The 13,727-nt window shown below is 41.1% G+C and overlaps 1 protein-coding gene across 11 annotated transcripts in view; it reads left to right on the top strand.

The window, feature by feature from the left end:
• MTCL1 (microtubule crosslinking factor 1) overlaps nt 1–13,727 on the top strand; it is a 92,449-nt gene that overhangs the window by 9,433 nt on the left and 69,289 nt on the right. For all 11 annotated transcript variants that reach the window (XM_083622459.1, XM_083622464.1, XM_083622458.1 and 8 more), the window contains exons 2-3: nt 2,750–2,974; nt 5,627–5,785. In XM_083622459.1, coding sequence (XP_083478585.1) covers nt 2,750–2,974; nt 5,627–5,785 — 384 coding nt within the window. The remainder of the gene's footprint in view (nt 1–2,749; nt 2,975–5,626; nt 5,786–13,727) is intronic.

The following is a 13,727-nucleotide window of genomic DNA, read 5'->3' as shown; positions in this document are numbered from 1 at the left end:
GTGAATCTTGTTAATAATAAGGTAACTGCAAAACAAAAGAGCATAAATAACTGTGTGTGTGGTACTGCATCAGTAGTGTGTGTGTTAGGCATGACAGATCTTCTAGTTTTTTCGATTTTAAGCTTCCATCTGGTTTGACTGTTATTAAATAGTAAGGATACTTTGCCTCACTCTTTCTGCCCTTCCCACAATATCTTTGAGCAGACCTTGGTTCAGTGGGTTTATCAAGGAAACACAGCAAAGAATTTGCCAAGCATTGCTGCTCAGCAGTTACCATTTAGTTCAATAGGGCTTGAAGGGCAGCCCAGCCACAGCCTGATTAAATAGAATGGCAACTGTGCACTCACATTATGGTCAGGTTGATTGTCGCAAAGTACTAAGCATTTAGATGGCAGTCCTATGCTCAGTTAGGCTTCAGAGGAACTGGGGCTGCCATCCCTAAGCACCAGGGACTAAGCCTCACCAAGCTTGTTGGGCTTTATTACTGAGTAACAGGCATAGGTTTGTGTTGCACTCTGTGTTTGCCAAGTGGATTCAGGATCTCAGACATAATGTGGATCTTATTTACTATCCTGAAGGGGGATCTTTTGATGATCTTGATGTCATAGACACCAAGCTCTGTGAAGAATGCTTGTGAGTGGAAAATGACTGTTAACGACATTTCCAAACATAGATCCCAAAGTTTGACACCTACTGTAATAACATAAATAAAAGTGACCTAATTTCACTTTCTGTTTATTTGCACTGATGCTGAGCAACCATATGCACCCACTGCCAAAGCTAATTATTCCTCCTGTATTTAGGGGTTTACACCAGACCTTATTTGAGTTACTATGGGAGTCTATAAATTTGCAGCCACTCGAAGGATAAGTGTTTAAATATTACTGAGAGTGTTTCAGCATTCACCAAGTGTAACTTTCTTGATTATCGCATAAAAAGTACTGTGCTAATGGAAAGGACAGTTCCCTGCCCCCTTCTGTCTCAGTGGTTGTTTTTTTTAAATTGGATTTGTTGTGCCAGAGTTCTTTAGTCCACTTGTGCAAACCCACTGCTCCCCCCCTAAAAAAAATGTTTAGAGGTACTCTCATTTTGATTCAAGAAAATTACTGTTTTATAGTTCAAATTGAGAAAAATAAATACAGTAAATGGACAAAAGTACAAAGATTCACAAAATGTTTAGCGGTATGTGTACCCCTGAGCACCCCCAGGAAAAAGCACTGTGAAAACCTATGTTTGTGTATAGCGCGTGCACACACACACACACACACACACACACACAATGCTATCCTTCAGGGGCGCCAACTTAGGCCCCAGTTTATGGGTGCCTAATTGCACCCGTGATGTAACAGCGTCATGACATCATGACATAACATTACATCAACGCACTGCAGCGGCATTTCTGAGGTCTTGCGGCACCTTGGAGATCACGTATGAGGTCTCGTGTGGTTGCGTCCCAGAAGTTGCGTCCTGACGTTTCCTTGGGGGTCACGTCCGGCTTCTGATGCGACTTCTGGTACAAACCGGAAGTCATGTAAGAGCCTGTGCTGTGGGTGCCCAGGCCTCCAGGGCCCCCTATAGTTGGCACCTATGCTATCCTTAAAGAATTATAGGCGTAGACGTGCACTTGAAAAATATCCAGTAGGCAGAACTGCTTGGTTTTGCTCCTCTTTAAAGAGGCCAATAAACTGCAAATTGAAGGTATCTAAATCTTTGTTGGAAGCCTTTATGTGAGAACTAATCTTATTGCTGCTTTCCATCATCCGTTTTCTTTTTAAACACAGAGCTAGGTTAATAATAGAATAGTTGGTGTCCCAGGAGTCATCCTCCAGCAAGTTAATGGCCTATCCACTGAGCCTGAAGACCTGCTTATAAAGGTTTTAGCTTGAGAGATTCAGGTATATACAGATTAGATTAATAGGAATGAGTTGGTTTTTTTAAAGGATATTCTTTTCTAGAAGAATGTACTGTACTGCAAACTTTAGCAAAAAAATATATTCTTAGAAAGCATAATATTTAAGTTTCAAATTTGGAAGCTTGTATGTGTGTTTGTGTAAGGCAGTGATGGCCGAAGTTGGCCCTCCAGCTGTTTTGGGACTACAGCTCCCATCATCCCTAGCTAACAGGACCAGTGGTCAGGGATGGTGGGAGTTGTAGTCCCAAACAGCTGGAGGGCCAAGTTTGGCCATCACTGGTGTAAGGAAATATAGCAGCACAATAGACAAGGAGTTTCAACTCCATGTGAACTGATTTGACAGCTTTGATATATAACTTTTTTTTTGCTTTTCCTATTATTTCTGAAGAGGTAAGTTACAACTGGTATTACAGTGGTACCTCAGGTTAAGTACTTAATTCGTTCCAGAGGTCTTAACCTGAAACCATTCTTAACCTGAAGCACCACTTTAGCTAATGGGGCCTCCCGCTGCTGCCCGCCGCTGGAGCACGATTTCTGTTCTCATCCTGTTCTTAACCCGAGGTACTATTTCTGGGTTAGCGGAGTCTGTAACCTGAAGCGTATGTAACCTGAAGCGTATGTAACCCAAGGTACCACTGTAGTTTGCAAGATCAACATGAGCTTGATGTTGCTTGCAAGATCATTTCAACGGGATTCTCCTTGTCTGCTACACAGCAAATAGGGACTGTGCAACAGTTGTGAGTGCTGGATTACTCCTATCATATCTTGATGTGTCTCTTGATGGGGAGGGAGCAGAATCGCCTTTTTGATATCTGATAGTGTTTTGGGTCATGGCAGGATGAGCTCGATGAACTGCGGGCTGAAATGGAAGAGATGCGTGACAGCTACCTTGAAGAAGATGTTTACCAACTTCAGGAACTTCGACGAGAGCTGGACCGTGCAAACAAGAACTGTCGCATTTTGCAGTATCGTCTCAGGAAAGCAGAACAGAAAAGCTTGAAAGTTGCACAGACGGGTCAAGTGGATGGGGAGTTAATTAGAAGCTTAGAGCAAGATCTAAAGGTGAGTGAAGGCTTTATGCATACAGACATCTAAGTTAGTCATGGAGCTCTGCACATGCTATCTGCTATAGGCAAGTCAGAGTCCCATGTGCAATTGGCTGCTACAGTGCCTTCAATAAAATCCTTGATAAGTAATTGGTAAAAGCCTATCACATTTCACAGCTATGTCTGAGTATTTGGCGGGGGGGGGGATGGTTTCTGTGAAAGCAATCTGGCACAGGCAGATCTAGAGACTAATGGAAGTTCTTGCTGGTCATAGAAATCATCACTGTTCCTATGTGAAGCATAGCAGACCTTGTCCTGAAGAACTGTCTGTCTCACTTTTCAGGAACCCCACTGTCAGGCAGTAAGGACCAAGGAATTTCAGAGTGCACATAGGAGAATCACACTTGCTATAAGAAGACATACAGGAATCAGCTAGGGTGCATCCATAGGAGGGTGACCAGGATGGTGAGGGATTTTGGAAATCAAGCCCCATATTGAATGGTTGAAAGTACTGGGTATGTTCAGCTGGAGAAGAGAAGTTTAAGGGGGAGAAAGAGCTGTAAAATATCTGAAGGGAAGCCTCTCAGAAGATGGAAGAGACATGTCTTCTGATCCAAAGGGCAGGACTATAACTAACAGGTGGAAATTGTTAGAAAGCAGATTTTGGCTAAAATGTCAGGATAAACTTCCTGATGGTAATAGTTGTATGACAGTGGAACAGAGACTGCCTTGGGAGGTGTTGGGTTCTCCTTCACAAGAGATATTTAAGTAGAGGCCACCTGTCAGTTACAAAATTTCTATGTTAAGCAGGAAATTGGACTAGATGACATTCAACTCTGTCTTCCTCCCAACTCTAAATTATATGCTTTGAATATTCCCTGCATTTGGAAACCTAGCATTTTATGAGGAGGTGTAGGCTAAAAAACCCTCCCAATGAAATACTAACTTTTCACCTGAAAGGAGCCTTGGCTGTTAAGGAGCAATCAAATAGGCTTCACTCACCTCATTCTGAAGTAGGGGACTGATTTAAAATGTATACACAATAGATGCATCCAAACTGAGCCATGTTTCCCACTGCTTAAACTGAAAATTCCCTAATGCTCTGAATTGTGCTAATTATGTGTGCAACTTGGTTTTCAGAAGACTTTCTCTCTTCAGTATGTGCACTTGATCTGTAAAAAAGATATTTATATACATATCTGTGCTGTGCTTGTTTAAAAAAGGGGGGAGATAGAGTTTTAGGTATGCTTAATCTAATTAATAAAATGATTTGTTATTTAATACTATAATACCCTAAAATTGTATGCTAGTATTGTATCATGGACTTAAAAAGGTAAAGGTACCCCTGCCCATCAGGGCAAGTCGTGACCGACTCTAGGGTTGCACGCTCATCTCGCTCAAAAGGCTGGGAGCCGCGCTTGTCCGAAGACAGCTTCCGGGTCACGTGGCCAGCGTGACTAAGCCGCAGCTGGCGAGCCAGCACCAGCGCAGCACACGGAACGCCGTTTACCTTCCCGCTGGAGAGTGGTCCCTATTTATCTACTCGCACTTTGGGGTGCTTTCGAACTGCTAGGTTGACAGGAGCTGGGACTGAACGACGGGAGCTCACCCCGCCGCGGGGATTCAAACTGCCGACCTTACGATCGGCAGGTCCTAGGCTCTGTGGTTTAACCCACAGCGCCACCCGCGTCCCTTATCATGGACTTAGTTAATGATAAAAAAGGTAAAGGACCCCTGACAGTCAAGTCCAGTCACGAACGACTCTGGGGGTGTGGTGCTTATCTCACTTTACTGGCCGAGGGAGCCGGCGTTTGTCCGCAGACTGTTTTTCTGGGTCATGTTGACAGCATGACTAAGCCGCTTCTGGTGAATCAGAGCAGTGCACGGAAACGCCGTTTACCTTCCTGCTGGAGCGGTACCTATTTATCTATTTGCACTTTGACGTGCTTTCGAACTGCTAGCTTGGCAGGAGCTGGGACCAAACAATGGGAGCTGACCCCCGTCACAGGGATTTGAACCGCCAACCTTCCGATCGGCAAACCCTAGGCTCAGTGGTTTAGACCACAGCGCCACCCGCGTCCCCTAGTTAATGATACTGGTTGATTATTTCCAGAGCGGTTAGTCCCTTGCAGCAAAAATAATAAAGATTTTTGTGGTACCTTAAAGACTAACTTTTTTATGGCATCTGATTTTGTGGAGTATAATCTACAACTTCAGGAGGCAGTGAGGGGGATTGTTAATGGTGAGAGTCAGAAGGTAATGAAATGCAGAAAAGTGCAGGCAGTGATAATTACATTATTAGCAAGTGGCCTTTCACAAAAAGCCAGTTTATGTTAATAACACAGACATCCTGGTATTGGTAAACCAATTAACACATCTAGCTTGTTAAAAATCTATTGTGCCAATTCACTTTACAAGTGATAGCACTGAAGTTCTTGATGATGTGCTATCTGTATGGGCAATTTAAAGTAAGCTGCAGAATGTCCTGGGAGGTTTAAATGCCCCTCCATTGATCATATATATATCCATCCATTTCTGCTATCAGGAAAGGTTTTACACCTTACGTTATTATGCATTTATATTTTCAATTTTGTTAATGGAAAATGTTTTTAAAACTGCTACTGCTGTTGCTACTACAAGATATGTTTGTATACTCTTTTTTGAATAGGTAGCCAAAGATGTATCCGTTAGGCTGCACCATGAACTGGAGAATGTGGAAGAGAAACGAGTTAAAGCAGAGGATGAAAATGAAATCCTTCGTCAACAAATCATTGAGATGGAAATATCGAAACAGGCACTGCAAAATGAGCTGGATAGATTGAAAGAGGTAAGTAGCAACTGATGACAGATAACTAATGAGAGGCTTGCTAGTAAAAGAAATCTGAAATACATTTGAAGTAAAACTCACTAATAATATAATTCCAATCAACAAAATACCTGTCACTTTATACCTGTGAGTGACAGCATCTCCCAGCTTGGTTTTTTGCTTTGTCCAATAGCATCTATATTTTAGAAATCCATTGTTTCTGACTCAGAGATCCTCTTGTTCACCAGAGGGCTACATGCTTCTTGACTTCATGTGAGATCTTATTTCTCCCAACCACCAAGCATATTATTGGTGCCGTTAGTGCGTTGTGTGAATGGGTTGTCCTTACCATGTAGGAATTTGTTTCTATAATGCTTGCTTTTCTCACATTTGAAAGTTATTCGTCATATTTAATGTTCCTGTGGGAGGACTGAATACATCTGGAGGATTTAAATCAGAGATGTTAATTGAGACATGTGCGACTAAGCTTCTGTTTAATACCTCATTGAAATTTGGGGTGGGGGATGCTGCCAAGCAGTAGAGAACTGGCTTTATGTACAAGTAAGAGTTTGTATTAGAGAATTATTTACATTGTACATCCAGCCATAGAGTACTTGTTCTTTTATTTGGTATCTAAATAACTATTATAATTACATTAAATTGTACAAAGGGATGAATTCATGACTGAATGAAAGAAAATGAAATCCAAGCACAGTTTCTTGTCATTACATAGTCTTGTATGGTGTAGTAGCATCCTTCTTCTTGTGCCAGCACAGATTGTTTTGGCAAATACAGTCTTGGGTTATTTTAAAACCAGATTGGCATGGGACATTTAGACACACTCAAAAACTAGCCGTGACTTATTTATTTTAATCTTTCAAACAATACTTATGAGAAGTAGCATGTTGCTGTTTTCTATTTTATAAATTGGGCAAAACATACTTAATTTCTTTGTGCATTATGCTTATAAGAAAAGGTGGGTTTTGCTGAAGCTCTTGATCAATAGACCTAAATATGCTTAGTTAGTTTATTTGAAAAAAATTCCTGCCTCTAAACTTTAACTTCCAGAGAGTGTACAACATAACTAAAATCTATATAATAAGCCGAATAAACAAACCAACAACAGGAGAGTCAGCAGTTAAAAACAGTCAACACAATAAAGCTTTTTAAAAGACATAAGAACAGCAGAACAAATACTTATAACACCAGTAAAAATACACTTAAAATTTTCCATAAACAGCCCTGAACTCAGCTGATATTCATTAAAAATGATTATGGACAGAGGGAGGTCCTTAATAATTCAGGCACCACAACTGAAAAGGCCCTGTATCCTGTCACCTCCTATGTCACATTCAAAGGTGGGGATATTCTTAACAAGGCATCTGATGAAGATCTTAATAAAGGACAGGTTCAGATGAAATCCATATTGATAGCTCAGTTGGCAGAGCATGAGACTCTTAATCTCAGGCTCATGGGTTCAAGCCCCACATTGGGCAAAAGATTCCTGCATTGCAGGGGGCTGGACTAGATGACCCTTGTGGTCTCTTCCAACTCTACAGTTCTATGATTCTATGTCTTTGTCAACTGTTTGCCTACTGTTCCATAGCAATATATTTATTATTAACCACACTTTGGGCAGCTTATATGACAGGAAAGAAACTATGACCAAAACAAGAAGAACTGTTGTATTCACTTAGTAATAAAATGTAAAATATTTTTTTACGTAAAAAGCAACATATGTGAGTCTGTAAAATGAAGCACTTATATAAAACCAGGGAATGGAGGAACTGAAATATAGAACTTACATGTTTGATTTCCAAAGGCATTTGTCAAAGAAGGTGAGTGACACAGTACAGAAACCAGTGTTATTCATACTTTATTTTAGTTGTTATATTGCCATGGCACATTTGTGCCTGCTGTGATACTGAAGGTTGTTCACAAAAGGTAAAAATATCTAGCACAAAAAATGCAACAATAAAAACAATAAGGAGCAAATGAAAACTAGGCATATAGATGGATGAAACTATAAAAGCTTGACTGTGCAGAACAATAACAGATAAGCAATCACATTTACATTATTACCTAGTAACTAATACAATCAAGAGAAAGCTCAGGTGAAGATGAGAGCCTTCATCTGGCATCTAATAAAATAATAAAGTACGTGTTGGGCACATCTACCAAGGGAGGGAGTTTCACAGTTGGAGTCCAACTGCTGAGGTAGCCCTGATAGATCACTACTTATCCTCTGAAGGCGGTGAAAAGTACGGACAGGCTTCCCATAATTAGCTCAGCTGCTGGGCTGGTTTGTATGGGAAGAAATCAGTATTCCAAATACATTTACTCTGGACTGTTTGGGGCTTTAAATGTTAAAAAAAAAATAGTAAGTTGAATTATGTCCATGGTTAAACTGGAAAACAGTGAAGCTTTCTTAATGCAATATGTTCATTGTGACATGACTGGCTGTACTTCTACTTAGTTTCCAGATGGTAGTCTTGGAGTTGGATCCAGAAAACTGTTCAAGCACAATCTGTCGGTTTCCGACAGCACAATGACTTATTGACATGGAGAGGTCTCTGTGGGGAGTGATGTGCAGTGAGCTGTAGAGCCTCTAGGTTTAGATACAGTAAACAAGGAATTTGTATCATATGTTTCTTGAGAATTCTTATATACCACTGTATGGTCCTGAGAGGTTCTCTAACTGGTTTACAGAATATTTTCATAATAAAAATCACTTTTAATTACATACGGCAGGCATGTCCAACCAGTAGATTGTGATCTACTAGTAGATCCCCGGCTGATCCTAGTAGATCGCGGGACCCTTGTCAATTGTGGGATTAAATAAAGTTTAACAAATAAAAGCCGAAGAACTCTGGGCCATCCTGTCCCCCAAAAAGCTCAACAACTCTAGCCAATCCACCCACCCACCCCACGCACGCTCCTCCTCCCTCCAATGACAACGGGTAGACCACTGCCAGGATATTTTATACTGGGAGTAGATCGCAGTCTCTTGGGAGTTGGACGTGCCTGACATATGGTATCAGGAACAGAATTAACATTGTGAACCTATTGTGCAGAGTCTATTTAAGTGGCATTTCCAGCCCTCATTCTTGTTCTATAGTAATTAGCAATTCATTGTCACGTGCTGGAGCAGAAAGTGGCGACATGAATCTGTTCCTGTGCATGGTACTGTAAACTTGTGGATAAGAAAAATGACTGTACAGTGGTACCTCAGGTTAAGTACTTAATTCGTTCCAGAGGTCCGTTCTTAACTTGAAACTGTTCTTAACCTGAAGCACCACTTTAGCTAATGGGGCCTCCCACGCCGCCGGAGCACCATTTCTGTTCTCATCCTGAAGCGAATTTCTTAACCCGAGATAATATTTCTGGGTTAGCGGAGTCTGTAACCTGAAGCGTATGTAACCCAAGGTACCACTGTACTTCTTCCCACCATTGGGTTGTTGTTGAAATTAGTGAGAGAGGGATTATAAAACTTTGACTAAATTTGTTCTTTCTTTCAAAGTCACATGTTCTGCAGAACATATAATGTAGAATGTGTGACTGCATACAAGAATGGCCTAGTTAACCCAGTGCCCAACACATCCACAGTTGTAAGGGGAGAGCAGCAAATGAAGGTAGTCCTTAACCATCACTTGGCATTAGCCAACCTACTTCTCTCAGGTTTTAGAGAGGCTGGGCTTTTCACCCTCATTTTTGCAGCCAGTTCCTGACCTTCGGGCACAGATAATCTGAAAATCAGATAAACTGTTTCCGGATAATCAGGAACTCACTGTAATTGAAAGATGCTATTTCCCTCCAGGATTATTTCAGAGATGCAGAGCTGTGAAATAACCATGTTAGGCATGCAGGGATAAAAGCTAATATTTCGTAGCCTTAGAGGGATCACAGAAAGATTCCTTTCAAGGACTATTCAGTAATGTTTTTATAATAATAATTAAGAAACCCTTCAACTTATGCTGTATATAGTATATGCAGAGGTGCTCTTGATAGATTTGCCCAAATACTTCTTTTATAATAAAAAGGTGATTCATTCCTCTCAAAGTTACTATGTCTTTAGTCACTGATACACAACAGTATGGTAATGAAAATCAATAATGTACATTTTTGATGAAAACAGTTTAGAAGTTTTTATGATTAAACAGTATACAAAGTTTATTAAATAAAGAAAAAATGCATACCTACAGCAATTCTGTGATAGGTAGGGTTGTGTCAACAAGAAGGGTTGTCCTTTTGCCTTCTGAAAAGGGAGGTGAGTTGTTTCCTCCCCCCCCAGAAAAATTTTTGATTTGATTTTCATAATTTTACAAAGGAAGGAAAAGAAAATACAGTGTAACAACAAATAGCACACCACAGTTATCCCCCCTCCCTCTCCTGCAGTTTTACCAAGTGATTTGGAGATATTTACACTTGTTGGTTTTTGTTTTATTTGTTTTGTTCTGAACTACCCCTTCTTTCATTTGTGCCAGTGTAGATTTGGACCCTTCAATGTGCATCCTGCTAAAAGATATCAAGAAACCTTGCACAGGATTCAACAATTCCTTTTCAGTATGCAGTGGAAGTAGTTGACTGTGTAGTAAGGGAAGGAAGAAGGGCCCTTCCAAGGTTTATTCCACTAACACTACAAGGTGATCTGAGGTCTTCTCTATTTCCAGGCTCTCTAGCTCTTCTTGGGGCCTCTTTTTGGGTGTGCTCTGCACACAAGCTTCTCTGAATTCCATCTCTGAACTTTGTTTCAAACAGCTCTCCTCTTGGTGCATTTTTACACATGCAGATAATCTCAGTTTTGCAATACTGCTTCTGGCTATTTCTCAGTTGCTGCCTGCATGGTTGAATATTGTTGGCACATCAGGAGCTCACCAACAGATGAACGCATTCTATTCTGTGACCAGAAGGTTTATGAGATCACAAATTGGCAAGCAGGATGTCAAGTAACTGGTTGCTGATGAGAATTTGGTGATCAGAATTACTCGACATTTTGCAGTTCGTTCGTTTTTCTAAAAAAAATATTGTGCAATATATACTACATGAGCCGCATTGTGCTCTTATAACAGGACTTTCCTCTCCTCTCCTCTCCTCTCTTCTCCTCTCCTCTCCTCTCCTCTCCTCTCCTCTCCTCTCCTCTCCTCTCCTCTCCTCTCCCTGTGTGCTCCCAAAACCTGCTCCAGAGGGCCCATCAACCAGCATGGCCAGTGGTCAGGAATGGGATAATAATAATAAAATAATATAATTAATTAATTAATTATACCCCGCCCATCTGGCTGGGTTTCCCCAGTCACTCTGGGTAGCTTCCAACAAAATATTAAAATACAATAGTCCATCAAACATTAAAAGCTTCCCTAAACAGGGCTGCCTTCAGATGTCTTCTAAAAGTCTGGTAGTTGTTTTTCTTTTTGACATCTGGTGGGAGGGCGTTTCACAGGGCAGGTGCCACTACCAAGAAGGCCCTCTGCCTGGTTCCCTGTAACTTGGCTTCTCACAGCGAGGGAACCGCCAGAAGGCCCTCGGCGCTGGACCTCAGTGTCGGGGCAGAATGATATATCCATTGTATAGTTTAGCTCCTCATCTATGCTCAGGGATTCTGGATTTGGATCTAGCAGTTGCAAGTTAAACCTGATAATGTTGGAGACAGAATATTGTTGGCAATAATCCATTCTTCAAATACTGCTGGCCAGTGAAAAGTGGAAGTGGGCTATTCCTACTCAGCATTCCACAAAAGCACTGAAAATATCTGGAGCTTGTTTCTCTTTCCTCAGTAAAGCTGCTATATTTTTTTGCAGCTGCCTAGGGTGTGTGTTGGTGTATTCTTTGTCTGGCCTGGAAACTTTGAGCCAGCAAAGAGAAAAAGGCAAACAGTGCAATGGCAGAGTTCAAGCTGCTTTGGGAAGGGTAGCCCTGTTGAAAGAGACAAAGCATGGGGACGATTAGGAATTGGGTAGCAGCTGCAGAATGATTTGACATGAATGTTATAAAACAGTTTAGCAAGAAATGAATGAGATTGTGTAACTAGTAAGAAAGGAGGATTTATTTTATGTGCAACAGCCGTATTGAGCAGCTGATGATCCCACTTTTATGGGGGAGGGGATATGAAAGTGTAAGGGTCAGCAGGAGAGCGGCATAAAAATCTATGTGGTTAGAAACTACTGTAAATGCTTTTATGTATTATCAATTTAGAAGTGAAATATGATGAACACAAGCAGTGAAGTTTAATCTCAATTGAGCAGCTCACCACTCTGCACTTCATCTCACCATTAATGCACACACACGTTAAATAACTTTCCACCATGGAACTTTGTTGACTTTTTTCCTGGTCATATTAACCAAAAGAAAGAGGTGTGATCAGTCTTAAGGAAGCAGAGGCTACAGTAGAAACTCTTGTCTGTACCTCTTTCCAGCTGCAGCCCAAAGCCCTGTGTGAGGTTTTTCCTTTTAGAACAGCAGTGCTGCAGACAGAAGGAGTGTTGTTCCCATAGAACAAACCTCTTTACTAATCAGTTTAATGAAGATGGATGTTGCCTGTGTGCAACATGGTACCGCCACTTGTTGCTTTTGTAAGCTGTCATTCTAAACAAATACAGCAGCCCTGTCTTCTATATGACATGATTCTTATCTTGCGACACAAACTTAGTTTTAATATTTTTCATAATATGTCTTTGAAAATTATTTCTGAGTGTTGAAGTATATATCACATTTTTATGTTGCTTTGCTACAGCTTGCCAGATTAAACAATCCCCCTTCCCCTCCATGCATGTTGTTCTAGGGTTCTCCTGAACCTCCCCTAAGCCAATTTGAGGGGCAGTGGGGGGAGAATGAGGAAGTCTCATTGCTCTAGCAGACGCCCTTACATGGGCTTCTGTTATTAGGACTAAGTAGCTGAAACCAGCCCCAGGAACCTGAAGACCACACGGACATTTCAAATTGAAGATCCAAAGGGTTGTGCAGGGGGGACAGAGGACCCAGAGGCAACAGTCCAGGAATCTGCTTTACAATGTATTTAGCAGAGCATTTTTTGTTAAGGGCTTGTTCTCACAGTTAGTGAACTTTAGCAAGTGAGGGGGTGATTGCTTTTATTTCACATTTCTATACAGTTGCATCCCTGAAGCATCTGGAAAAGATTTTTCATGGGAAAATGATTTTGATTTGAGTCAAAGGTGGTGAGAACTGCTACCTCTCCAATAATTTAAAAAAATGTTTTTATCAACTGTATAAGCCTGATTCTGCTTTCTTGGCCATTTTTCAAATGCACCAGAATATTGTTTCCCTCTTCTTGTTACTTGAATGAAAAGCAGTAGGTCAGCACAAAGCCTTAAAAGTATGTACCAGCTATTACCTTCTTTTCTGTTACTGAAAGAATAACTTGAGGGGGAGAGTATATAAACATAAAAGTGTGTCTGCTGGAGCCTTTTATTTGGGGGGGGGGCAGACACAGTTGGCAACAAATACTTGGCATTCTTAGCTGCCGGAGTCTCTTAAGCATTTTCTACTCCCACATGGAGTGGATGCCAGATTTATAAAGAAATGAATGTTTTATAATGGAATGGATAAAGGTGCTCATATCAAACTTCTTAGGGGGTTTTCCATACCAGATGGTTGAAAGCAAATGCAAAGTCATTCTTTTAGCACCTATATTGATATTTGTTCTGGTACAAATCTAGAGTTCCCATGAGTGGAGCTCCACTCATAGAATGCTTCCACATGAGGAAAGGTTGGAGCCAATCTTCACTAAACCCTCTGTCATCCTGCAGCATCTTGAAAAGCTGTTCCATTATGGGACTCTCTAGAACGTTGTGGGAGGTGATATTGGAAGCAGGGCTACAGTAAATCAGTGGACATTGGCTGTCCCCCCCCCCCACTTTTCCAGTAAGAGCCTGCCCTGAATATCCGTCCTTTCCACCAATGGAAAGAGTAGGGATGGTGGAGAAATTTGATTCAGTTGTCACTTAAAGGA

Source organism: Podarcis filfolensis, assembly GCF_964270895.1.
Source record: "Podarcis filfolensis genome assembly, chromosome: 7".
Taxonomy (NCBI): Eukaryota; Metazoa; Chordata; class Lepidosauria; order Squamata; family Lacertidae; genus Podarcis; species Podarcis filfolensis.
This window is presented reverse-complemented; position numbering and strand designations above follow the sequence as displayed.